A 26568-nucleotide genomic window follows, 5' to 3' on the forward strand; every position below is an offset into this window, starting at 1 on the left:
CTTCCATTCTGTAAAACAAACAGGCCAGTCTCTATGCAAAGTAATGCATAGGACACAAAGCAGACACCAGACATGTCCCTTGCCCCTCAACAGCACCCTGCTCTTACTAGGGCAGATGGGATTAGCCTGCCCATCTTCAACCCTGAGAAGCACCCATTTATGTCTGTCAAGCCACAGGCAAACACAATTTATGGGTGTTGCATATTTAAAAAGAAAGCTTGCTCCTAAACTTGGGAGTACCATCATTTCAATAAAATTATACTGGCCCAGCTGAAACTGTCTGAAAATCAGTACTCCCTTTGTATACCCGTAAGAGTCCCCCTTTCTGGCTGCATCAGACGCAACCTGAGTGACAGGCTTCCAAACAGTGTTGATAAAAGCAAACCTCCCAGAAGCAAGCTGCCCATTGGTGTTTAAAATGAGAATTGTTTCAGTCCTGTGCTGCCATCCACAGCAGAGCTCAGGGGAGGGAGAAGCCAGTTAACCAGCCAACACTCAGGAGGGGGGGTGTCCTTGCCTGGAGACAGAGTCCCTGTGCAAGGTCCGGTCCAGTCCTAAGGTCAGGAGTATCTCAGTTCATGTAGTTCATGATCCAGGGGTCAAGGAAGTCGAGGGTCCAAGGTCACGAGAAGCAGCAAGGTCTGGCCAGGAACAACGAATGTTGTTTCCAACAACTCACTGAAAGCTGGAGCCAGCTGGTTCTCATCAGGAGCAAGAAGGCTGATCAGCAGCAGGTGGAGTCACTGCCCCTTCTGCTCCTTCAGGCTGCTGCTCAGCAGGTGAAGCCGACTCCTGGCTCATGGCAGGCATCATTGATTTTTAAAATTATTTAAAATTAGTCGTGTGTGTGTGTAAGTAATGTTTGTTAAGCAATAACAGAGGATGGGATTAGCAGGAAAGGGAATTACTAACCTATAGCTAAGCGTAAGTGGTTTTGCTCCAAAACAAACAGCTCAGCTCTGCCTTGTAAGCCCTCACGGGGTAAGTGGGAAACAAGGTGGGTATCTATAGAATCCTGCACTCACCAGCAGTCACTTTAATACTTTGTTCTGCTCTAGATTTTATTGCACCCCATAAACAGCATCTGTTAGCACGTGCTCATTAATGTTTGTTTAACTTACTAACCTCGGTTTTGAAGGAGACTTGTGTGTAACTTTTAACAACAGTGTATGAAATCTCTTGGGCTTGCCTTAAAATGGTTCACATTAATTACGTAGGTCTGGCAGGCAAATGTGTAGCACACTACAATACCATTGAAAGCAAGACCAAGGAATCAATGTTTTTTAAAATCAATAGTGCTGTTCATTCTTATTGCCTAGCTGCCGTCAAATCAAGCCTAATGCGACACAACAAGCTCCCTATTCAAGACAGAAAATGCTAACAAGCCTGTCTAGTAGCTCTGATGGGAAGCTCAACATCTACAACATTAGATTGCTTTATTGTGTTAATTGGCTCTGGAGGCGTGTGGGATAAATTTCTGGCATCTACTATTCATGCTTTTCGCTACAGCCTCCCTTGAGGATGCTGTGACTGCATGTGACGGGTGCATAGCCAGGGTGTGTTTGTGTGCTCCTGCACACATGCAAGAATGATGGGAAATGGATCTTCCACATTCCTCTTGAGCTTCTTTAGCACGTACTACCTTTGCACTGCCCAAAGGTTAAAAAATAAAAAGCTGTGAGAGTGGATAAAAAGCACTAATTTTTTTAAAAAAGAAAATGCAGAGGTAGTAAATATATTTTATTTACTTTAAAATAATCTGGTTTAAAGTGGAATCTGAGTTTAATGTGGAATTTGTTTAGCTTCACACAAATTCTTAAAACTTAATTCATGACATGGTATGGTACCATGAAATGGTAACACAAAGACCTAATATGTGCCTTTCTACGTAAAATATCACATTGTGAAGAATAAAATGTTTTTGACATTAACCTTAAATATGCCAATTAGCTCACATAGTGGGCTTTATAAAATATTTATATAAGGAAATAGCATGGATATGTCCCACTTCATGAAGAAACATTCTGCACAGTAACTACCAGGCTTTGCTCCCATAAAGTTCTGGGCACTTATTATTTCACAATCCAACACTCATAGGTATGTCTTCTCAGATGTACGTAAGCCCTATTGAGGTCAAGAAAACTTACTCCTAGGGAATTGGGTACAGGATTAGAAGTCTGTCTTCAGGCAGAGCCACTGATCTTCCTTTCATGTATGGGGGGAACAGCCAAAGTGAATCTTGTAATCCAGGTGTGTGGGGAGGGGACGACGTTTGGTCCTCCATATTTTGCTGAAGTGCAGCTCCCTTCATCCCTGTCCATTGGCCATGCTTCCTGGAGGGAGTATGAGTTGGGCAACATCAGGAGTGCCAAAGCTTCCTCACACCTTCCATAACTTCACAAATACCCCTTTCTTGCTAAGGAGATACATGGCAAGAGCACATGAGCTGCTTGATCAGAGTTTTGGATTGAGCTCCTGAGTGGTCTGTTTCATTGCAAACAAACTATAGTGTTAGTTTTAATTGTTTCAGCAAGCAGCTGGTATCCGTTCTTTATCAGGTAATGCATAAATCACAAAATTAGCTTAAAACCTTTTTACTCTAGGTAATTTAAATATTTTGAAAAGTGGAAGTGCAGAGGGAAAACTTTAAAAATGCCACTTACATAATATCAGATGGGCAGCAAAAATATGATGAAGAAATCAGATTAATCAGAGTACTTATTTCAACTTTTTATGGACTGACTTTTAGGGCAAAGTCCTCCCAAGGTGGCCTGCATATAAAAAACATGTAACATTATCCTCTCCCCAATCTTAACAATGATTTAAAACAGTAATTTAAAACATTTCAAATATGAGCACCATTCTTATGTGACATCATGTTATTCTTTGGTTGGTTTGCAGAGAAAGGAGGGGATAAAGAGGAAGTAAGGAAAATATAGTAACTGGAGCAAGTTATGGAACTTCCTGAGAGGAAGCCAAAGTTTATCAGCAGGGGAAAGCTCAAGGATATCCTAAACCAAGAGGAGCACAAGCAGAAAGAGGCACACTGGTCAGTTAGATAGACCAGACTTTGTTAGCATTGTGTCATTAGCTTTCTGTGCTGAAACTCTGCTCTAGATGCTTTTGTCCATAATTTCATCCTTCTGGAAGTGAAGGGAGCAAACATGATCAAAGATTTAAAAAAAACACCCCTTGCCAGTTATGGAAGAAGAAAATATTTCAGCATGGTGCACCCACCGATAATTAACCTGAGCTGATGTTTAACTGAACTTTTGATCTCTCATTGTGCTGTATGTAGTACTGTATAATGAAGGTCCTATTGCAGTTGGTGCAACCAGTGCCTTTTTCTTTAAAAAACTGTTTAGGGGTACTCTTATTTTCCTACTCATATTGAAATACTGCCACTCAATGAGGCCAAACTTAGATTCACAAAATGTTTAGGGGTGTGCATACCCCTGCGTACCCCCAGGAAGAAAAGCACTGGCTGCAACCAAACTCACAATGTTTGAAAAGAGGAATTAATGTACGATGAGTCTGTTAAAAGCTATTAGCTGTGACAGCTAAGCAAAGATTCCAGATTCAGAGATAGTACATACCAAAGATTAATGATTGAGAGTAGGCTAAGAGTTGGTGCCTTCCGGGGGCTTCTTGGAAGCATCTGGCTAGCCATTGTGGAAAACAGGTGCTGAACTAATTGAGTCCAGTAGGACTTTTCTTATATACTTGTTCTTCTGTTTCTTGAATTTGAGTTTTTTGCTCACTCATTTCCCTTTCTTAGCAAAAAAAATCGAAGTTCTGCTACTACTCATGATGCCATCCCATGCAGATTCATACAAACCTTAGAAAGGATCAGGAACTGAGCTTTGTTAGGTGGGGGTGTTTTGGATGCAATAGTCCCTATTCCCACAGTCTTTGATGAGCATCCTCTCAATTCCTTCGTCAAAGTCATTTTTAGAGATGTTGAACAATGGGCCCAGGAAAGAACCCTGTGGCACCCCACTTGTCACTTTTGACCAGGATGAAGAGGAACCAGTAATATGTACTCTTTGGATTTTGTCAAGTCAGCTAGCTACAAATCCACCTAATACTTCCCTTACTCAACCCATATCTTACCAGCTTCCTCCCAAGAATATCATGGGGGACTTTTGTCAAAAGCCGTACTGAAATCAAGATACACTATGTCCACAGCATTCCCTTGATCCATCAAGCTTGTAACTCCATCAAAAAAGGAAAAAGAAAAGGAGATTCATCTGCCATGACTTATTTCCGAAAAGCCCATGCTGGGTCTTAGAAATCACAGCATCCTTTTCTAAATGCTCACAGACCAGCTTGAACTATCCGTTCTAGGATATTTCCTGGTACAAGCTCACCAGACAGTAGTTACCTGGGTCTTCTCCCCCCCCCCTCCACACAGAAGGCCTCTTGTGCTGTCATCTGTTTCCTCTTCAGACCTGCCTTCACTTCTTTACTTCTTCTAACCCAACCATGTGAGTGGGAGCCATGTGAGTCACCACATGGCGACTTTTGAAGAGGCTACTAAATATTTTCACTTGAATTTTCTTAATGCTCCTTCATCTAGTGAAGGGGAAAGCAAATGTATTCATTAATATTTGTTTAGTAGACATGAACTATAACCGGATGAAACTATCCAAGGTCTGGCTAACTAGTCAACCTTGGAGTAAATTCATGCATTGTAATGGATAGCTTTCTGCCCATCTCATCAGAAGGCTCTCGCTCACACATAGCATGTGAATAGAGAATGTTGTGGAAACAGGGAAATCTCTGCTTCTCTATGGGCCTCTGTGGGCCAATGAGGAGTTGTGGGTTCAGTGTTGTAGACCCAACTCTACCCCACAATAAGTTAAACAGGGACTGTCCCTACAAATGCCAGGTCAGAACTGTTTATTTCAGGAGGCCTTGGCACCCTGAGTGCTTTTCATATGTTTTACATTTTTGTGTGTTTGGGATCTTTAAATTCTGAAGGTTTAATTTATGTTTTAAGTGTTGTATGTTTTATTGTTGTAAACCACTATTAGACCTACATGTTGAAAAGTGGGATGTAAATGTTTAAATAATAATAAAAAACAGAAAATCTCAGCCTGTTCCATCAGCTCCTAGGCTCTTTTGTTCACTGTACGCAGACCACACAGTTCAGCTGTAAAGAAAGAAAGAAAATAAGTGGCAAATTGTGATGTATAAACTGGCACCCACATTGCAAACATATATGTATGTTTTTAAAGACTTTCAGCCAATCCAAAGGTATGATTTTATGTTTTCTGATCTATCCTTCAAGATGGCTGACACTTCCAATGTTCTCCTTTTGAAAAGGCAAAAAAAGAAAAGTAGAAGACAAAAGGCTTTTTATAATAAAGGACAAACATTGAAATAACCCCACCTTCCAAAAACTGTTTTTTAAACAAATACTTTAATTCTTTAATATTTTGTACAATCCAAAAGGTGCACAGATGGGCATTCAAGCATTCAGCGTAGACAAATGTCCATATCAAAAACAGCAAAGTGATGTACTTGGGTAATAGTACACTTTAAAATCCCATAAAATAAATAAATTAGTTCACATTGTCTTCAGTGTGCATATGCACCTTAAGTTCTATTGTGTTCTTGTAGCCTGCTTTAAAAGTTCCAAATCCTTCCGTCGGCTAGTATTTGCTCTGGCACAACTGTACTCTTCCAGCTGCAGAGGGATATACTTTTCTATTTGGCCCAGGCCCTGCCTTGCAGGACTGGTGAATAGCTTGATCCAAGATGGTTTGAAGTTCCCTCTGAACCCAACGAAGCCTATGCTCCCTGAAAGAGGAAAAATGTATGTTTCAGAACAGAATACACATCATCAATAACGGGCAATGGATTCAACATTTAAAATGTTCTGTTCCAATATCATAGCAAACTTTGAAATTTCATCAACACTGTTGTTAAACACTGAATATGAAACAGCAACTTGCACAGCATCTTTTGCATTCCATTTCTAGAAAAGGAAAAGGCACATTTCAATATGTAAAAAGAAGAACACACCCTTGTTGTGAAGATTTGCTGGTTTTGCTGCTCCCAGGGTCATTAAAGCTTGAGAAATGTTAAGGTTTTTTATATTCCCTCTGGTGCTTAATACAACTATAGACCTGAGAGAAAGAAAATGAAGGGATAAGGTTGAAGGGGAGAGAATAACATTGATTTACTGCCACTAAAAAAAGTATCATGTTTTAAGTAGATATCTGTTGTAAGCTGCTTTGGAAAGGCAGCATATAAATAAACTGTCTCAGTCAAATTGGCTACTGTAGTACAGTCATACCTCAGTTTAAGTACTCTTTGGTTTGAGTACTTTCAGTTTAAGTACTCCGCGGACTGTCTGTAATGGATTAATCCACTTTCCATTACTTTCAATGGGAAAGTTCTCTTCAGGTTAAGTACGCTTCAGGTTAAGTACAGACTTCCAGAACCAATTGTGTACTTAAACCGAGGTACCACTGTATGTTAATTATTAGAAACTGAAAGCAACATGAAGTTGAGTCAATATGCTCTGAAAAGGTTTTATAATAGTATCTGCCCCCCCAGGAAAGAAATGCTTTCACTTTAGTTAAAATTGGTGACATCAAAATGCAATATTCATAGAGCCGTAAATGTGGAATAGCAATATGACTAACACGCTTTTCTATAATAAATTGCCATCTGGAGAAAGCAAACATTTTTTAAAGAAATAAATAAAAATCATGCTTACTTTGCAATTGTCAAAATTTGCATATCCATAACAAATTAATCAGGTGTGGCACATTATACATGCATTTTGTTAAACATGGTAACAAAAAAACAAGACCTCTAACAATAAATTTGTATATTTATACTGAATTATAATCTCCATAATGCCTAACATATTTGTGACACAATTTAAGCAATCGTAATCTCCTTCTTACTTCCTTTTCATTTGATAAAAAGATAATAATTTTCCATTTACATTTTCCTGGTTGTATTGCTTGAGGAAAATGCTATTTTTTCCTCCCAGATGTCCAGCGGGGGGAATGGTAGGCTTCTGCCATATGTGTGTGTGTGTGTGTGTGTGTGTGTGAGAGAGAGAGAGAGAGAGAGAGAGAGAGAGAGAGAGAGAGAGAGAGAGAGAGAGAGAGAGAGAGAAATCACACTGAAGTTAGGAAGGGATTTCTTTCACTTGCTTTCCAGAATAGTAGCTGTATTTGTCTAATGTACCAGAAACATCCTCTGAATACTTATTTGAGATTAAGTCCACCAAAACCAGTGGGGCCTACTTCCGAGTAGACCTGCATAGAAGTGGAACTTTCAACTTTCCTAAAAAAGCAAATTTCTCATTTTTGGGGTTGGCAAAGGTCATCTTGGAAACATATGGGCAGTTCCTGGAGAAGTCTCAGAAGCCTTGTGGAGACGAGGATTCAGTGATGTTTATTGCCCTGGACCTCTTATATGGCTAACAAAATAGAATTAGGTGAACACAAATCAAATGCCTTAGTTGTAAAAGTTACAGAATCAAGCTATTATAGACACAGAATTTAGATTTCTTTCTAGCATATGCAGAATGTGCTCTGGAATATAACTCCTACTACCCCACCTGCTTTTTAAGTAACGGAGTACAAGAGTTCTTTCCTTAATTTCAAACATAGAAAGTAAGGTGATAGGAACAATTCATAGCAGTAACACAGGTACCTTAAGCGCCATTCTCTGAAAAACATTCAAGTATTATGAAAAAAGCGCCTCTGTGCATTTTTAAAAGGATATGCAAAACAGCTTAAATGCCACTCCCACAAAAATTCTACTTGCAAGCTGGTGTTTACACTGTATCACATACCTTTGAGGAATTCCAGTTTTGACATATTCTTCTAGATTCCTTACGTTTGCTTCAGAGAAAAATCTCTCTTTTGTTACTTTGCCAGTGCAGGCAGCAATGACTACGGTAAGAAGACCCTCAGCACTCAAGGGAAACTGAATGCCACTGACCTGAAATTACAGACCTCATAAATCACACTCCCCCCTTTCCCTGAACCAGTAATTTGTAAATACAATAATCTGCTGTAAACTCACGGTTCCGCTGCATTTATCATCATTTGGCTTACAACAGTGTATTCCTGTAATAGTGTATTCCTGGCAGTGAACAATTTCCTATGAATTAGTCTTTTTCTTCAATATCTTTGCTGATAAGATTTCTATGGCCCTCAGGTTAGGGCTGTCCTGTTTTCTTTGTGTAACTGAAGCCACGGACACATAGGCATGTCCTTTCAACAAACCCCCTTTGGGCCCTGTAATAATGGCTTCTGATCCAATAATTACAGAGCTCCAATTATTCTTTCGCTTAGCCTTAGAAAAGGAAGGCCATGTTCAAAGCCCCCTTTTAAAAATCAGATGAGAACCATTCTCAGAAGCTTCAGTTTGCCATGTTAAGAAAATTAAAAATGCTAATGCTATTAGTCTATTTTTCTCCAATTTCCCTGAAAGATTCAAGTGCATTTACCTGCCCACTGATTCAGTTCTAGCCTTCAAACTCTGGTGCCTGTAGACCAGGCATTACAAGTATAGGCCATCATAAAACCTCTATATAAATTTAAAAATATACACAAATAAATAGCCATGTAAAATATATAATGATGAGGATTTCCATTGGGATTTCTTCCCGCTAAATCATGCCATGCACCACTCTAAGAAAAACTATTGACAAAAACTCCGCCACCGTTACAGTTGCTTCCAGGTTAATGTCAGACAGATTAAAATCTGATGTTTTCACTGTGCCGTGATGTCAGACTACCCAAAAAGGGGGACAGAACGCATTTACATAGCTGGTTGTACAATGGGCAGTAGAAAACAATATGTTCTACAGTGTCCAGCACATTCATAAAACATCTGCAATGTCTATCATTTCTGGGGGTGTTTAAATATCTGCTCTTGACAAAAGCTGAGGGGAAAATGTTCAGTTGGGCTAACATAAAGGCCCTGCGTTGGACTGGAATTATTATTTTTGAAATACTGTATAAGTGACTCTGTTATCTGTTGGATTTAAATCATTGAACTTGGGGAAGCTAATTTTATTTACACCTGACTCGATGTTTTGTTTTTCATTGTCCCTTAATCTGGTTTGAATATTGCAATAAATATCTTGCTCACCTGAATTATACAAGGATTCCAAGTCAATACCAATAGACCTGATTTTGCTAAGTAAGAGATGGAACCCTCTGGATTTATAAGCGTCCTTAAGTAAGTCAGAGAGCAACTCAAAGGTTGGCAATGGAAATGGCAACGCAACCAGTATTTTATAGTGCTAGCCCACACCCAATATTCCATCATGTGTATACCTAGTTCTGCACACATTGTCTCATACTTGATTGAACTTGGGAGCCCCAGGATACGTCTCAAGAAACTTGAGTGTATCTAATTCTAAATCACTATTATATGCTTTAAATTTAAATTTCACCAATGGTATATTGAAAACATATCAATATGTAAAGATGCAGCAAATACCAGGAATGCTGAGGATGCCAAATTATTCTCTTATTTTCCCCCCCAAGCTTATGCTGATCTGGTTTGTTCCTAAATGATCCATTTTCAAACACCTACACGGGTAATGATGTTACAGTAACTCCCACCAAGGGCTGGCATTCCTGCATGATGTTAATAAAGGTTTGTGGTAAAGAAAGATTGCAATACTACTTACCGAGACATAAGATTTTTCATTCCTTTGCAATTCAACTGTGTCCGGAGACTGAATTTTCACAAGTAGGTAGGTTTTATGAGGATCGCTGGTAAATGCCATCTGAATAGTATACAATTAATGTTTAAAATTAGCCATTATACGAGTGTATAGTGTATAATTTTTCTCTTAGAACAGCAATGTCAGGTGATAGAAGCCTACTGTGTTGAGATTTGGGTGAGGGCTAGAAAAAGTATATTCACAAGTACAGCATCAAACAATAAAAGATGGAAAATCTTATATTCCTGTTGAAGCTTTAAGCATAATGGAAAGGCAACAAACTAGATCTTTAGGATCCTCAGCTATACCTGCCCCCTAGAAAGGGTTGAGATGCAGGGCAGGATCTGCTGCTTTGCTCTTCCCCAACCCCCCTTAGGACTGTGAGTTCTGGTCAGGCATTTTCACCATCCTGTGTATCTGTCTAGCAGCTAACATTGAGATGCAGGAAGAATTTTGCTGGATAAGACCAAGATCAATCTAGTCTAGGATCCCACTTCTGACCATGGTGATTCAAATGCCTATGGGAAACCTATGAACAGAATGTGAGGGCAACAGCCCTCGTGTGTGTGTGAGAGAGGGGGGGGAGGGAGGGAGAGAGGGAGGGAGAGAAACTGTTCTCTATCCACTTTCTGTATGTATGGAGCCCTGCTTGGGTGCCGCTTGAGGGTTTCCCATAATGGGCATCTGGTTGGCCACTGTGAGAACAGGATGCTAGACTAGATGGACCACTGGCCTGATGTAGAAGGGTCTTCTATTCTTATGCTTTCAAAATATACATATCATGCAGATGCAGTCATTTCCAATTGATTTCAAGTTTTGATGAGATTTTAAGCATGAAAACCCTGGAAGAAACTGCAAGAGGTTACGCCTTAATCATCCCTATCACTCTTGATGCTGTGCCCTTTTCCCACCTGAGTGGAGCCACATTTCTGACAGGAGCCCGTAGCCTTTGTGGGCATTCTTTTCACCACAGTTGGCTTCTGGAAGTACTTTGGGTAAGCTTTTGTCAAGCAGTTACTGACAGACTTTGGCCGAAAGCTGGCCTGAATCTTGACTCTTTCACATCCCCGAAAGGAACAGTAACTGTGGCCATCCCTGTGGTATTTGGCTTGAACAAACAAAAACAGCAACCTGTACATGAATACACAAAAACAAAGAACAGATCACACCTTATTACAAAACCAGCAGTGCTGACACTATTCCTTATTTCACATGGCTCCCCTCAGGCCATTCGCGTGGGGTTTTTTATATAAAATACTTCTACAGTCCCTGGCTGTATGGATCGTGCACCTTTCACACTGCCTCTGCTTACAACCTGGTATTTTAATTGTAGGAAACTTATAGTAGCATAGTTTCGCTGTTTCTTGTGTGTGAAAATGGACCTTGTCAGTATTATGGACCCCTAAACATCCTACAATGGACTTCAGAGCGCACTCATGCCTGACTCATAATAAAAAGGCATTCTTTCTCTTTACCTGCCCCACCTCAGCCACTTCCATCAAGGAACTATATTATTTCACACACACCCAATCATTTTGCAGATATTTGCATTGACATCCATCTTGTCTGTAATTTATACATATTTTTCAGACATGTAACATTCTTAATCCTCACATATTCCTGGTCACAATAACCCCAACATTCATTAATTATAATTCCTATTTTTTCCCCACAAGGAACAATGTAGGTGCAAGATCTGCCTGGGATGAAGACACATGGAGCTTCCTGGCCCTGGTTCCTAAGGCACTTTCATTTAGGAGACACCATGAAAAAGCAGCAGCTGGAGCAGCAGCATTAATATCTAAAGCCCAGAAAGTACAGATTTAACTTTCTCATCCCCGGCACCACCGATGGAAGAACCAGCAGCTCCCAACTATTCAGCTTCCCAAAGGGAGGTTCTCCAGCCTCAGGGATGAAACCATGTGTGTGAGAGAGGGAGGGGGCTATTTTCCAGTGTCCCAGTGCAGAGCAGCAGCTGCTGTAGAACAACTCCCACTGCTCCCTTCTTTAACATGTATGTGTTCATTTTCTTTTATTTGGGTATAAGGGTGGGATATAAATATTTTAAATAATCTGCCAAGCCTAAGGTAAAGCTTTCCTCAGTCCCAAGTCTAGCCTTCCACCTGTGGACCATAGCAGTCCTCTGTGTTTCTGCTGAGAGACACAAGGTAGCTCAAAACACAATGTAGCATAAAAGTAGTCTTTTATTACCACCTGCTTTTTGTGTGAAGCTCTTAAATTTGTAATAGTGGGGCATGTGAAGTGATATTTATTTTTAAACCCCCAAGTGTTATCTATGGAGTTAGGAAACTGCATGGGTGACAATGAAGCTTGTCATCATCATATCACATTAAAGTTAAAAGTGTGTTCTGTCTAGAACAGAATGAACAGAAAGGTCCTCTGCCTTCTGTTTTCCTCAAGTCATGTTATAGTTAATGGTGAGAAGATGATAAATAAGCTCTTTGGATTAAGCCAAGAGTAGCTCTGGTGGATCTGATTTTAGAGAAGAGGAACTTCCAGCACTCCAATTGGTGCAGACTGCAACCCAATTCAATCCACGACCACCCACCAATCCCATCTAAGTGCTGTGAAATCATCAGGCTGTTGAAAGGGCCACAGTCCTCACTGCATGGAATGGGTCTCAGCCTCATCCCGTGCAAGTCCAGGCAGGGCAGGGGAAACCTGGAGAGCTGCTGGCAGTCAATTTAGGTGCCAGCAATACTGAGCTAGATGGGCCAATGTTCGAACATCATATAAGGCAGCTTCCTGTTTTCCTATTTTGCATCTTTAGTGCATAACCACACAGAGAGGAAAGCAAGGAAAGGAGCAAGATGTATTCTGCAATTCCTCCTCTGTGCAGAGTGCACTGTTTGCACAGATTGCTGGGAAGCCTGGTGGGACAACAGGGCAATCTGAAAGAATGCATTCAAACCTTGGGTGAGAGGGGAAAACCCTACTCAGAATGGCCTGAGATGGAGAACAAAACCATCTGTTGAATGTAAACTGTATACTCAGAACAGCCTACATTGCAGTGACCTTTGGGGAATTGACAGTTTGATAAACTACTGCATACACAACCACAAATCCTGATGATTCCTCTCTTAGAATTATGTACATTCATGGTATAACTCTCCACTGACAAATAACTAAGTCATCCAGTTCTTACAGATACTAAGAAACTGAACATTTAATGATACTTCAGATAATGGTTTTGTGGCAAATATCTACCCAGTGCTGTTATCAAAATAATACTTTCTCTCCATTCGACTATTCTGCAATTCCGCCATCGAAGATACAGACACATAATCTTCCACACTATTAGGAGGTGCATGCCTTCGGAATGCATCAGAAGTTACTTGAAAAGTAGTGTCTGATGGGTAACAGAGACCCACTCGAATCCAGTCATTCCTGAAAACAGAAAGTGACAAAAACATTACCATATATATATATATATATATATATATATATATATATATATATATATAAATGTAAACTGGGTATGTTCCTTTGTCTCCAATGTTCAACAAAACTGCTTGACCGATTGCATTCAAATTTTGACACAACATCCCAAGCGAATGTCCGAAGGATCTTATAAAGTTTGCTAAGACAGATGTCACACCTGTGGCAGGTAAAACACCCAAAACCCCATGTTTCAAAACACACCACTCAGATGAAAGTGCATGCTGTGAAAAGGACTAGTTTGCAAACCAGTGCCCTCTAGTGGTGGCTACACTGGTACTACACCTATAAAACATTCCCTCCCAACAGCACCTCAGCTCCCGTTTACATACTAGGCGAAGCCTTTACAGAGTAGGCCGAATGGAGGTACTGGCTTGCCTGGGTGGGGGTTGGGGGGTGGAGGGCACGGGATAGGTCAGGACATGGTGGGACCACTCACAGGGATGAACCGAGGGGGGGGGAGAAGGGGGTTTGTATTCTTGCCAAAGGATGTAGGCAGCTACACCTGCAGCAATTGCAAGTTGATTGCCCTACTAGAAGATAAGGTCCAGCAACTTCAGGCCCGTGTATCTACGCCCCAGAGAATTAAAGAGCTGGAGCTTTTCTTGGATGCAGCAGAGCACACTGTCTGCACCAAGGAGGAGACAGGGGACATCCCTGAGGAGAAGGTCAGTTCCCCAACACAGGAGCCAGATGTATGGAGAAACGTGACTCATAGAAGTAGAAGGCCCAGGGATCGCTCTGAGGGTTTAGAACTACACAATCAATTTGAAGTGCTCTCCCTTAATATGGAAGACGAAGAACAGACTCCATTTCATCACAGTTGATCAGGAATATGAAGACAAGCAGCAAAGTCAGTCCTCCGGGAATATGCAGGTGACCTTGGAAGGGACAGCACATGGAAGAATCCCGGCCAAGCCTATGAGGAGGCATGTAGTGGTGACAGGGAATTCCCTACTGAGGGGTACAGAAGCAGTGATCTGTGGGCCTGATAAGACGTCTCGAGAGGTGTGCTGTCTCCCCGGGGCCAAGATCCAAGATGTAACAGAACGGCTGCAAGAAATCATAAAACCCACTGACAAATACCCCTTCCTTTTGGTCCATGTGGGAAACAATGACACTGCAAGCCATAGCCTTCAGAAGATCAAAAGTGATTATGAGGCTCTCGGCAGGAAGTTGAAGCAATTAAATGCACAAATTGTCATCTCATCTGTCCTCCCAGTTGAACGACGTGGCACAGGGAGAGAGGGAAAAATAGGGGAAGTGAAGGAACCGTTTGGATTCTTAGATCATGGTCTGCAGTTTCTTGAAGATGGACTTCTGGCAAGTGATGGGCTGCACCTCACAAGGGTTGGGAGGAATGTTTTTGCCATGAAACTCAAAAACCTCACCAGGAGGGCTTTAAACTGACTTGGGGGGGGGGGAGACAGTGGTCCTGAAGGCAGGAGTCTACCAAGTGCTGAAGATGATCACCCAAATGTCAAGGACCAAATGGAGCAAACAGCACGCTAACTTAGTGGTGGGAGGAAAAAATCCTTAAATAAGAGACATGGGGTCTTCAATGTCTGTATACTAATGCACAGAGCATGGGAAATAAACAAGATGAACCTGAGCTCTTGGTAAAGCAAACTAAATACAACATAATAGGCATCACTGAAACCTGGTGGGGTGAGTCTCATGATTAGAAGGCAGTAATAGAGGGATACAATCTATTTCAGAGAAATAGACCAAACAGGAAAGGAGGAGGAGTGGCGTTATATGTCAGGTATGTGTATACCTGTGAAGAGATTCAGGATTTAAAACTTCAGAGTCATATTGAGAGTATCTGGGACAAAATTAAGGGAGAGAAAAACAACAGTGATCTCATTGTGGGAGTTTACTATAGATCCCCAAGCCAAACTGAGGACACAGATGAAGCCTTCCTGGAACAGATGACCAAGCATTCAAAAGGAAGTGAGATAGTAGTAAGGGGGATTTCAATTATCCTGATATTTGTTGGATGTCAAACTCAGCCAAGAGCATAAGGTCGAACAGATTTCTCACTGGCCTTGCAGACAATTTCTTTGTCCAGAAAGTGGGAGAAGCAACAAGAGGATCAGCCATTTTAGATCTGGTCCTAACCAATAGTGATGATCTGGTGAGTGGGGTAGAAGTGGCAGGATCATTTGGTGGGAGTGATCATGCTCTTCTGGAGTTTATTATACAGCGGAAAGGAACCAAGCATACTAAGACTCAAATTCTAGACTTTAAGAAAGCTGACTTCAGAAAACTTAGGGAAACGCTGAGTGAAATCCCATGATCAGAAATACAAAAAGGGAAGGGAGTTCATGATGGTTGGGAGTTTGTTAAAAGTGAGATATTAAAAGCACAACTTCAGGCAATACCAATGAGACATGGGCTTATGGGCATCCTGAGCAAGTTTGCAGGTGACACCAAATTGGGAGGGGTGGCTAATACCCCAGAGGACAGGATCACACTTCAAAATGACCTTAACAGATTAGACAACTGGGCCAAAGCAAACAAGATGAATTTTAACAAGGAGAAATGTAAAGTACTACACTTGGGCATAAAAATGAAAGGCACAAATACAGGATGGGAGACACCTGGCTTGAGAGCAGCAGTACTTGTGAAAAGGATATAGAGTCTTGGTAGACCACAAACTTGACATGAGTCAACAGTGTGATGCAGCAGCTAAAAAAGCCAAAGCAATTCTGGACTGCATCAATAGGAGTATAGCATCTAGATCAAGGGAAGTAATAGTACCACTGTATTCTGCTCTGGTCAGACCTCACCTGGAGTACTCTGGGCACCTCAGTTCAAGAAGGATACTGACAAGCTGGAACGTGTCCAGAAGAGGACAACCAAAATGGTCAAAGGCCTGGAAATGATGCCTTATGAGGAACGGCTTAGGGAGCTGGGCATGTTTAGCCTGGAGAAGAGAAGGTTAAGGGGTGATATGATAGCCATGTTCAAATATATAAAAGGATGTCATATAGAGGAGTGAGAAAGGTTGTTTTCTGCTGCTCCAGAGAAGCGGACATGGAGCAATGGATTCAAACTACAAGAAAGAAGATTCAACCTAAACATCAGGAAGAACTTCCTGACAGTAAGAGCTGTTCGACAGTAGAATTTGCTGCCAATGAGTGTGGTGGAGTCTCCTTCTTTGGAGGTCTTTAAGCGGAGGCTTGACAGCCATCTGTCAGGAATGCTTTGATGGTGTTTCCTGTTTGGCAGGGGGTTGGACCGGATGGCACTTGTGGTCTCTTCCAACTCTATGATTCTACATTATGGGTCAGGACAGGGAGGGGGGAATCACAGGGATAAGCCGGGGGGGGAGGGAGAAGGACCAGGTAGGGGGAATCACAGGGATACGCCTGTCTAAACAGAACACGCATAAAACAGGAAGGTGATGGGAGTTTGAAGGGGGACTCTGAGCCTCCATTTAACAGACTGAGCCACAGCAACGCGTGGCAGGGCCAGCTAGTATGCTTATGAAAGCTTTTTCATTTGCTGCTTTAAATGCTTATCATTCAGCATGACCACATGGTACTAAAATGATTTCTAACACTGTTTACAAGTATCCTTACCACAGCAACAAGACGATTCCCAGTTTCAACTGTAATTCCTAGTTTACAGATGTGGAAGTAAAACCAGCTGCAGCAGAATGAACAAAGTTCTCTGGGAACTATTTTAGCTATAATTTTAAACCAAGACCTTCCAAAGTTCTGTCCACCATGCCATACTCATTTTGTCTGAATACTGAGCATATTTTTTTCCACAACATAATACTACTGGAAGGTTGAAATGACTGCTGGGAAGATTAGAACAAAAGAGAAAAATCTGCACAGTGTTCTTTCAATAGGGACACAGGAACATTCAATGCACACGCAGACAGCCTGATTACTTGTGCCACAGAACAACTTGGTTTTCTCATCTAAGAGGAAGTTTAAACCATTTATTAAATCAAGCTAGCCAATTTGCATTGTTAGTGCTGTCAATGAGGATTATGCTGCGAGTTCTTCCTTTTGTTGTCATTGCTGTTTGTCTACGACTGATAAGAATTTTGTTCAGTTTGTAATAATACATTATTATACTTCAAAAACTAACAAAGAAATACACGCTTCACATTGCTTTATGAGATGAGAGTTCATGGAACATATCTGCATTTTTAAACAAAACTGGACACTGAAAGGCAACCTACTTGTTGAAGTTTATGAGGTACAGAAATGTTGTTTGTGGGGCTTGTCCATTCCAATGTATTGTGTAGCCCTTTTGAAGCATCACCACAGGCTGGTATTGCTGGTAGTCAGCTTTCTGATTATTAATCCCTCTCAGCATCATAGGACTGGAAGGGTATTCATCTCGCACCATAGTCATGGTAAGATTCTGTGGATTCCGTGTCTGAATGTACACCTAACAGTTATCAAAAATAAATAAATATGTAACAACTAGGAAATATTATACCACATCAGTTGGAAACACTCCAGCTCTCAGTTGTTTGGATGGCCGAGAGGATATCTAAATATATTTGGATTAAAAAACTTTGAATTAAGAAATAAATGGTTGTTTACCACTGGATTACATGACATACTTAATGGAAAGTTTTGATAAAGTCCCTCTGCTCATACGAGACCTCAGTTGGAAAGCAGTATCAGAAACCATCGTTTGGTGGTCTTGGCCACTGTTACACCACCCCCTCTAAATGGGAAATACAGTAATAAAATTTTGATATGATGACAAGCTATGGTTAGTGTTAAATAGGAAGTAGAGAAAGGGGCCACATAAGAGAGAGGAAGGAGACTTGACTGCCTGGACAGAGCAGGTGTAAACAAAACCTCTTCCAGGAATTTGGGGGAACCACGGTACTCTTTATATGGACCACATTAGTTCTACAGTTTTTTATAGGCAAAGCAGGTTTTTTTTAAAAAAAAATGGAGAAAGGAAGTACTTCATCACAGACCAAGAGCAAAAGTAAAAAATAAAATAAAATGACTTGCCCAATGCCTTTTTCAGTGTTTGTGTGAAATGATAACAAAGAATGGAGTTCAGAGGTTCCTGCCTCTAAGCCGTGCAAATATGATAAAGGAAGTCTTTTTTCTCTGCAAGTGCTGGTTCTGTCTTCATACATCATACATCTAAGTGTTTGTCCTCTTCCTATTCATTGTTTTAAAAATAGTGGACAATTTGGGAGCAGGGAGATTGGTTTGGGGGTGTGAAAGAGAGAACCCATTCAGTAGGCTGAGCTTTGGATGGAAATCAGGAATGACAGGCTGGGGCCCAAGTACCACAGGCTGCCCTCAGTCTGATGTCATGTAACCCTTGGTCTAATTTAATGCACATATAAGCAACAAAAGGAAATGAAGGGAAAGGGAGGGGGCAGAAAGAGAGACAGAAACAGGGGACACAGCCCTCAGCCACTTTTGCTTCTGGTCCGGCCCACCTCTCTGACAAAGGGAATGAAAAGACTGCCCATCCCTTGACATAAAGAATTCTAGTATAACTTTTATAACAATTGCAGGAAATGGGTTGACAGTAACATCAGCTGCTCAAGTTTTATGCATATTAACAATGGCCTCTCTTTTAACCTGAGCAAAGGTCCCGCTGCAGAGCACACCATTCCACTTGGTGAGATTAACACAGTCAGGATGTCGAATCAGGTAGTTATCCATTCTGCCAACATAGGTGTCCTTGTAGCCAGTCACAGATCCATCAACATCATGAAATATTGAGTTCTTGTCGCCATCCAGATCAGCCTCTTCAAACCAAGGCCCAGGTTTACCGAAAAAGACTTTCAGAGAAACCTTAAAAGACAAGAGAAACATTAATTTTATGGCAATAATTAACACACTTTTATCAATAAATATTTGTTTGTTAAAGTTGTACCCTGCATTTCCACCAAACATTGCTCAGTCATCCTTTCCCCATTTGGGAAAAGCAGTTTCATTCTGAAAACTTACCTGTTCACCAAACTTCACAAGAGAAATATTGTTTTGGGGGGTAATTTGCCAGGTGTTTTTCATTAGGAACGCAATTGCACTAGTGAATCTATCTGGAGTTGGCACAAAATTGTTGAATGTGCACTTGGAGAGACGTATAGGTCCATCGTAAATCTGAAAGCCTCTGATGGGATATGTCCTGTTAAAAGTAGATAGGTACATATTTAGAGACCCCTTTTTACCTGAAGCAGCACAGGTACGTACACTTCTTTACTTAGATATGGACTAAGCAGACAATATCCATGGCACTTACAAGTGAGAGTTACTTCTGAGTAAACATGCATAGGATTAAGCTGTATATATAAAATATTCATGGCTAAAACATGGCTAAATTCATACTAACATAGCCTTAAAATTATAGCAATTTTTTGAATTATAAATGCAATGGTGAGTTTTCTTTGTGTTTTTTAAGCAATGCATGCTTATTCTGGCCATATCCACACCCAATTAATATAACTCCTATTTTTACTCTATCTCAAGGACTCAGTCTTTTTTCTTTAATGATCCTTATTTAAATACAGGAATTTATGAACTCTAACCTTATTCTTTCTACTCTAATTATCCTAAGGGCATCTGCAGACAGCTGAATCCCCTGAAGCTGGTTAAATAGAAAAATGGGGAAAAAGTACTGAAGAGGTACCAATTAGCAGGTAGATTTTGTACAACAGTCCAACTTTTCCACTTTGATCTTGCTCATTTCTAGCCTATCATTTAGACTAGCATGGTAAGCCTAAAACTTGCTAATACTGTTAATTAGAGTGCCCAAACCTCAAAAGGACTTTATTTGCCAGCAGCTTCAGGAAACTGGTCACAAATGCCACTGATGGCTGCTAGCAGACTGACTCCTTCCACATCAACTCTCTCATGTATGTGGTTCTACTTGTACCTTGACATGAAGCTATCATTCTAGGAGACTGCAAAGATTCTTTTTTTAAGCAAGCAGGTCTCCTGCAAGGTCAGCAAGAGATCCAGACTCTTTTACTAACAGGAATGCCAAGCAGAGTCAAATTGGCATTCCCAAAGCTGAACAAACATTTTCCCTAAAAGGTCACTAGAGCTCTTTCATCTCCTTTAACAGAAATGCAAGCACTGTGTAAGAAAAACTGCAGGAGTTGTGAAACACAAAAGGCAATTTAAAAGAGCATTACTTGGAGGCCTGCCCACATGAATGTCCCAATGTGAAATGTGCATGTCTGCTCTAACAACAAGGTTCAGTACAGCAAGTCAAGGGAAAGAAGATGGGATCCAGAAGGATCTAGTTATAGAATTATAGAGTTGGAAGAGACCACAAGGGCCATCCAGTCCAACCCCCTGCCAAGCAGGAAACACCATCAAAGCATTCCTGACATAAGCATTCTCAAGACATGGATGTGCTTGGACAGGATGGCAGACCTGTGTTACTAAGAATGCAAGGGGAGCTCGCATGTGCCAAAAATAAAAAGAAGAATCCTGGAGAAACCCAACTTTAAGTCAGAAATGTACTGTAAGGTCTTTGTAGCGTTTCTCATAGGGAGGGCGACGAGAGCTGTGCCCCTGGAAGGGCCACTCTGTTTCAGGCACTGTATGCTTACCGGTTTCTAGGCAAAGTACGATTTTTATTGTTTATTCCTCCAGTGCCCCAGTATTTATTTTGGCCACCTGAATTGCCATAATTATTGCTTTCACCAACAAACAGAGAGTCTGATACATCCTGGCTGGAGCCTTCATCACTTGGGAAGCTTCCATCACTATAAACAAACAAACAAACAAATAAAATAATACTTTCAACTACAAGCTTGCTTATTTAAAAACCTGAATAGTATATTCTCTATCTGTGCAACACAGCAGCTAAAAGCTACTGAAGCTTCCTGTGAAAGCCAGCAAGGTAGTGTTGCCTCTGATCTGGATTCCAACAACAACTCAGGCACAGACTTGTTAGGATCTGTTTTCTGATTTGACATTTAAAACTTCAAAGAGGACAGACCTAATACAGAAGTAATAAAAATGAAACAGCACTAACCTGGCAAAGGTTAAGCCTATTCCATTGTCAGCAAAGCTAGAAGAGAAAAGACAACCAATTATTTCAGGAAAAAACACCAATAACCTAAACCTAAAGCCCCAATCCAGATAGGTGAACATGATGATAGTTTATATTTGGACTTCCGGCGAGGCAAAATGGCGCGCAGCATGGCGCCGCGGAGCTCCTGAGGGCGGCCAGTGTGCTCACACTGCCTGAGCGGCTCCTGAGCGGCTAAGACCGCCGCCACTGCTACGCGGGTGCCAGGGGCACCCAGTGGATCAACCGGGGAGCCACAGGAGCCCCCCCCCCAGCAATCACATCGACCAAGCAGAGCTCTGAGGCCCCGAGGCCTGGGACAGCCCACCTCGCAGAGCACTGGTGCTCCGGAGGGGGAAGAGGAGAGCCCCGACCTCAATGCTGCTGCCACTGCCTCCACCCTGGACGGGGAGAGGAAGGGGAGAGGGACCCTTTGAGGGGAAGTGCCTCAATCTTCCCATTCCTGCCACTGCGCCACCGCACCGGGGACGCCCGGCCATCCAGAGCTCTGGAGCCTGAGGGACCCAGGAGCGAGTGTGAAGGGGGAAAGACGAGGCCCTGGTCCAACTACTCCGCCGTTGAGCTGCCACCACTACCACCACTGCCACCGAGGGAGAGGAGGAGAGGTAGGAGGACAGACAGAGGCCATGAGGAAACACGGGCCTGGCCCAAGCCCACCTTCCCATCCACTAGCAAGCCAGAAGCAGACCGGAGCCCAGAGGGAGGCCCACTGGAAAAGACCTCACTTTTTCCATTTTCTAATAATTTTTCTTTTCTTTTTTCTTTAAATATAAATTTTTCTTTCTTAAAAAAGTTATATTAAAAAAAAATAACCAAGATTTTTAGTATTATGATAGTTTACATTTGCAAAAATGGCAGGACAACGTTTTACCTTGTGCAAGTTTGTTCAAGATATCTGTTTTATTTACTTTAACAATGTGTCGGTATTTGCTGATGGGCAACCTACCCAGAGTTCTGAATAATGATTTCCCCTCCTCTGACCCAAGCTCCATGGTCATTATTTTTATAAGCTATCAGCCTGTCTATGAGAGCAGCAACTCGGGGCTTTGCAGGATCTGCATCTTGATGTGGTCGAAACCTTGAAAAAGAAGGGAGGGGTGTGAATGGACCTGCACACCTGCAAGTCTGCGTACATCATTTTAAAAACTACAGCACCTCACACAAATGTTTACAAAAAAAATTGGCTCAAGCACACACACACATACCGCAAAAAAACAAACAAACAGGTTTTACTTTTGAACTCCAAAGGGCTTTGTCACTAAGCAAAACCTAATTTCCATAGCACAAAGCAATCCCCAGCAATCTCATACTGGAAAAGGACAACATACCCACAGATGCGGATGCTTCAGTCCTTGAGGGAATTTATTGCTGAAGCTTTCCTTCCTTTTATTTATGAGAGAGTGGGAAAAAGGAAGAAAAATGCTGCAAGTACCTAATGGCTACCTAATTCTAGAACACAAAATCCAGTGGTGTTTGGAATGCCTCTATCTGCACAGAGGGCTGTGCACAGGTAGAGCAGTGGTAATGCTAATTGGGATACTGACCAACCCTTCTCTATACATCCCAATAGTAACTGTGCCCATAGACCACAATTCAACAAACAGGAACAGGCAGAATGGAATGAAACAGTGAGATGGCAACAACATCAGTGGTAGCATTTGGGGGGCTGCAAAAATTGTGGATTTAGCAGCCAAAACATGTGCACAACTACATTATTCTAAGGCATTCAATGTGCATTAAGCTAGGGTTTGAAAATTCTGGACAACAAAAATAACATTCCTGTATTTAATCCTCAATCATTTCCTTGCACATAATATGATCTACCTTGCGTTATTGTCCAAACACAGATACTCCCTTTTATCATCAGCACTTGCATTGGTAGTTTTCACACCTTTATCAATAAACAATCCAGCCTGCAATAATAAAAAAGATACACATGACTTTATAACCAGTATGGTGTTTGTAGTCTTGCAGTTCTTAATTACAACAGCTAATATGAGAAGGAAAAAGTGCCCAGGAACATGTTCTTGAAGCTTTCACAGATTAAAAGAAATCAAGAAAGTATTGACTCCTGCATTAGAAACAGAACATTTCAGAATATTCCACCCACTATACTATCCTAGATCATAGCTAGTAAAATGCCATCTTCTTCTCAAGCAGCCATCTCACAGAAGGGAAGAGTTCGTGTTACCACACCTAAGGCTTGGAATGTGTTTTCAGCTAAAATTCTAGGACTCCAGGACAATGAACTGAAAAATGTCAGCATGCATTCTTTCTATTTGCACCTACCTAGCATGTCCACATAATATGAAACTTTCTTTGGCTTGGCTGGTGTTGGAAGAACACCAAGAAAATGTTGGAAGGACATCAAAAACCAATTGGAAAAATGACAAGAATATGAAAAATTATGGCAATGTCAAGTTCATTCCAATGAGGCAATTTGTCATAGTCAATTTTTAAATGTAGTCAAGTAGTGTGATTTTGCTGGGCTCTTTGGAGATGCTCAGGATGTCTATCTAGCCACTAATCCTGAGAAAAGATGGGTCTGTCTGCAATTTGGGGAGAGGGCATCAGGGAGGAGGTTATTGGTTTTGTTTGTTAGTATGGTGTAAGGGGGTGGGCTTACAGGAAACAGCCACCCCTCATCAACTGCAGTTCTTCGAACGGGAGACAGGAAGCAGGAAATGAGCAGAGTGGTGCAGGGCTCAGGCAGCATCCAGGAGCAGTGCCTCCAGCCCGTGATACCAGCAAGGGAGGAGGGGCCAGCAGAGGTTTCTAGTGGGGGGGAATCAGAGGGGCGTTCTTTCAAATTCACCCCAGAACTGAGGCGATCAGCGGCCCGCAAACGCAGGGGGCGGAGATTTGGGGTCCCCAAACTACTCTGCTGGGGGAGGAGCCGAAAAGCGCCATTGCGAGAATCTGATGTAGACGTGTTTTCATGAAGCTCTTGCACTGTAAATAATATTCACAATAAAAGTCTTAAAGACAAGACGGTTTGGAGCGTCTTTGCTTGAGGGTAGCTGGCAACACACCTGACATATGGTATGCATTTTTGTGTTTTTATATTGTAAACCACCCTGTGATCCTCAGATGAAGGGCAGTACAGTGGTACCTCGACTTACGAATGACTCGACACCCAATTTTTTCGATTTACAAAGGGAGACAGTGGCCGCGTGTTTACGAATTTTTTTGACATCCGAACGGCAACTGACCTCCCTCGCTGCCCTGCGCTTGCCGCTGCAAGGCCAACCTTCTGCCGGCCTCACTGCCCTGAGCTCACCACCACTGCTGCGAGGCTGGCCTTCTGCCGGCCTTGCGGGATCGGGTCGCCGCCGCTGCAAGGTGGCTTTCGCCGTTTTTGGGCAGGCTCTGGATCACCTTGGCGGCTGCCTCGAAGCGCATCTTGTGCACCGAGCCGCCGCCGCCTCTCTCCTCCATCTCCGCCATGTCCCGCCTCTTCCCTCCAAGGGGCCCGTGTCGTGTCGGCCGCCGGAATCGTGTCCCCTCCACCACCCGTTATGTCCTGCCTTCACTCCTGGGCAAAGGGAAGAAGTGGCGGCAGTGGTGGCAGTGGCGGCGGCAGCAGCAGCGCAATTCCGGCGGCCGACACGACACGGGCCCCTCGGAGGGAAGAGGCGGGACATGGCGGAGATGGAGGAGAGAGGCGGCGGCAGTTTGGTGCACGAGACGCGCTTCGAGGCAGCCGCCAAGGTGATCCAGAGCCTGCCCAAAAACGGTGAGTGAAGCGGCGGCGGCGAGGGCCTGATCCCGCGAGGCCGGCAGAAGGCTGGTCTCACAGCAGCAGTGGCAGTGAGGGCCCGATCCCGCGAGGCCAGCAGAAGGGCAGCCTTGCAGCGGCAGCGAGGCTGATAGAAGGCCGGCCTTGCAGCAGCAGCAGCAGCAGCAGCAGCAGCAGTGAGGGCCCGATTCCGCAAGGCTGGCCTCGCAATGGCGGCGGGGGGGTCTTTTTCCTAGGTTGCAGAACGGATTAATCCGTTCCCAATGCATTCCTATGGTAAACCGCTTTTCGACTTACGAATTTTTCTACTTACGAATTTGCACTCGGAACAGATTAAATTCGTAAGTCGAGGGGCCACTGTACTGAAATGTAAAAAATTATCATACTTTTCTGTGTATAAGACTATGTTTTTTCATTTAAAAAGCATGTTCAAAATTAGGGGTCTTCTTATACATGAGTAGTGCATTGTGAGGCCATGGGATTGGTTGCTGCCGCGAGTTGGAGATTGTTATTGGTGCCTGCTGCAAGGGCTGTTGTTGATTGGCTGTCACTGCGCCAATTGGCTTTTTCAGCTATGGGACAGAGGATAGGATGCTTTGTCTACATGTGCGAGCGACATTGTCGGTCTGGCGGGTGAGCGATTTTTTGCATTCCCTCCTAAAAAAGCTCAACAACTTTGGGGAATCCCCCCTTTTCTTAATTTTGAGTCCCCAAAAATGGGAGGGGTGTGCGTTATACACGGAAAAGTACAGTAAATGATATTCATCATCATTTGCATTTACTTTAGACAAGAAATCATACATAATTCTTCAATTCATTTGAAGAATTATTTACCTTAAAGTTAGAGTGCACCTTGTTGTTATAGAAAATTCCTAGTGGTGTCAGTTCAGCTTTGGTTTCAGGAAACAACCCATGAGACTCCCCTGTAGGCACTTTGTGGAATATGTACCATATGCCAGCATCCTGGAAACAAGAGGTGATAAATAAACTAAGTCACGGGTCCGTTTGGATGGCAACATGGTGACACAATCATAATTACTACTACATAATATGCTTTCTAATCCTAGGAAGCACATTATGCTTCTTACTACCAGCTAATTACAGTCCTCCACAGATCTATATAACGACAGATGAGTGTTTTTAAACGTGTTTATAAATTTTCTGGCATTTGGGGTGAGCAACAAGGGGGCCCAAGCTACGGATGCTAGCAAATTATTTAGGGTAGTACAGTCATACCTCGGTTTGCGACCGCAATTCGTTCCAGGGAGCCAGTCACCCCCCGAGTTCGTCGTAAACCGAGGGGCTCTTCTGTGTGTGCGCGAAGCACCGATAGAGTGCTTCTGCGCATGCTGTGCAGCGGAACCTGGATGTAAACACTTCCGGGTCCGCGGCGGTTGCAAACCAATCGGTTGCAAACGGAGGTGGTCACAAACCGAGGTATGACTGTAAAAACCAAAATATAGTGCAATGAGTTCAAAAGGTATCTCTCCAAAATAGGTGAATGGGCAACAAAATAGCAAAAGTGTTGAACATTGGGACAACCCCCCCCCCCCACTTCACATTGATGGAGTGTCAACTGGTAGTTACTAGCTAAGAAAACTCT

The 26568-nt window shown here is 42.4% G+C and overlaps 1 protein-coding gene across 13 annotated transcripts in view; it reads right to left on the bottom strand.

Moving 5' to 3' along the window:
- Positions 1-1725: 1725 nt before the first annotated feature.
- Positions 1726-26568, bottom strand: part of CEMIP2 (cell migration inducing hyaluronidase 2) — a 64594-nt gene continuing 39751 nt past the window's right edge. For 4 of the 13 annotated variants that reach the window (XM_035099632.3, XM_035099633.3, XM_088652999.1 and 1 more), the window contains 14 exons: positions 25800-25928; positions 23051-23139; positions 22173-22304; positions 21170-21205; positions 20742-20897; positions 19132-19309; positions 18760-18975; positions 17376-17587; positions 12944-13123; positions 10627-10846; positions 9680-9778; positions 7826-7974; positions 6031-6134; positions 5407-5805 (listed from right to left, as the gene is read on the bottom strand). In XM_035099632.3, coding sequence (XP_034955523.3) covers positions 5609-5805; positions 6031-6134; positions 7826-7974; positions 9680-9778; positions 10627-10846; positions 12944-13123; positions 17376-17587; positions 18760-18975; positions 19132-19309; positions 20742-20897; positions 21170-21205; positions 22173-22304; positions 23051-23139; positions 25800-25928 — 2097 coding nt within the window. In that variant the 3' untranslated portion in view covers positions 5407-5608. Of the gene's footprint in view, positions 5156-5406; positions 5806-6030; positions 6135-7825; positions 7975-9679; positions 9779-10626; positions 10847-12943; positions 13124-17375; positions 17588-18759; positions 18976-19131; positions 19310-20741; positions 20898-21169; positions 21206-22172; positions 22305-23050; positions 23140-25799; positions 25929-26568 lie in introns of those variants that run through there. The other 9 variants (XR_015946156.1, XR_015946157.1, XR_015946154.1 and 6 more) reach the window with 9 other exon arrangements.

The sequence above is a fragment of the Zootoca vivipara genome, chromosome 10 (genome assembly GCF_965207765.1).
Source record: "Zootoca vivipara chromosome 10, rZooViv2.hap1.1, whole genome shotgun sequence".
Taxonomy (NCBI): domain Eukaryota; kingdom Metazoa; phylum Chordata; class Lepidosauria; order Squamata; family Lacertidae; genus Zootoca; species Zootoca vivipara.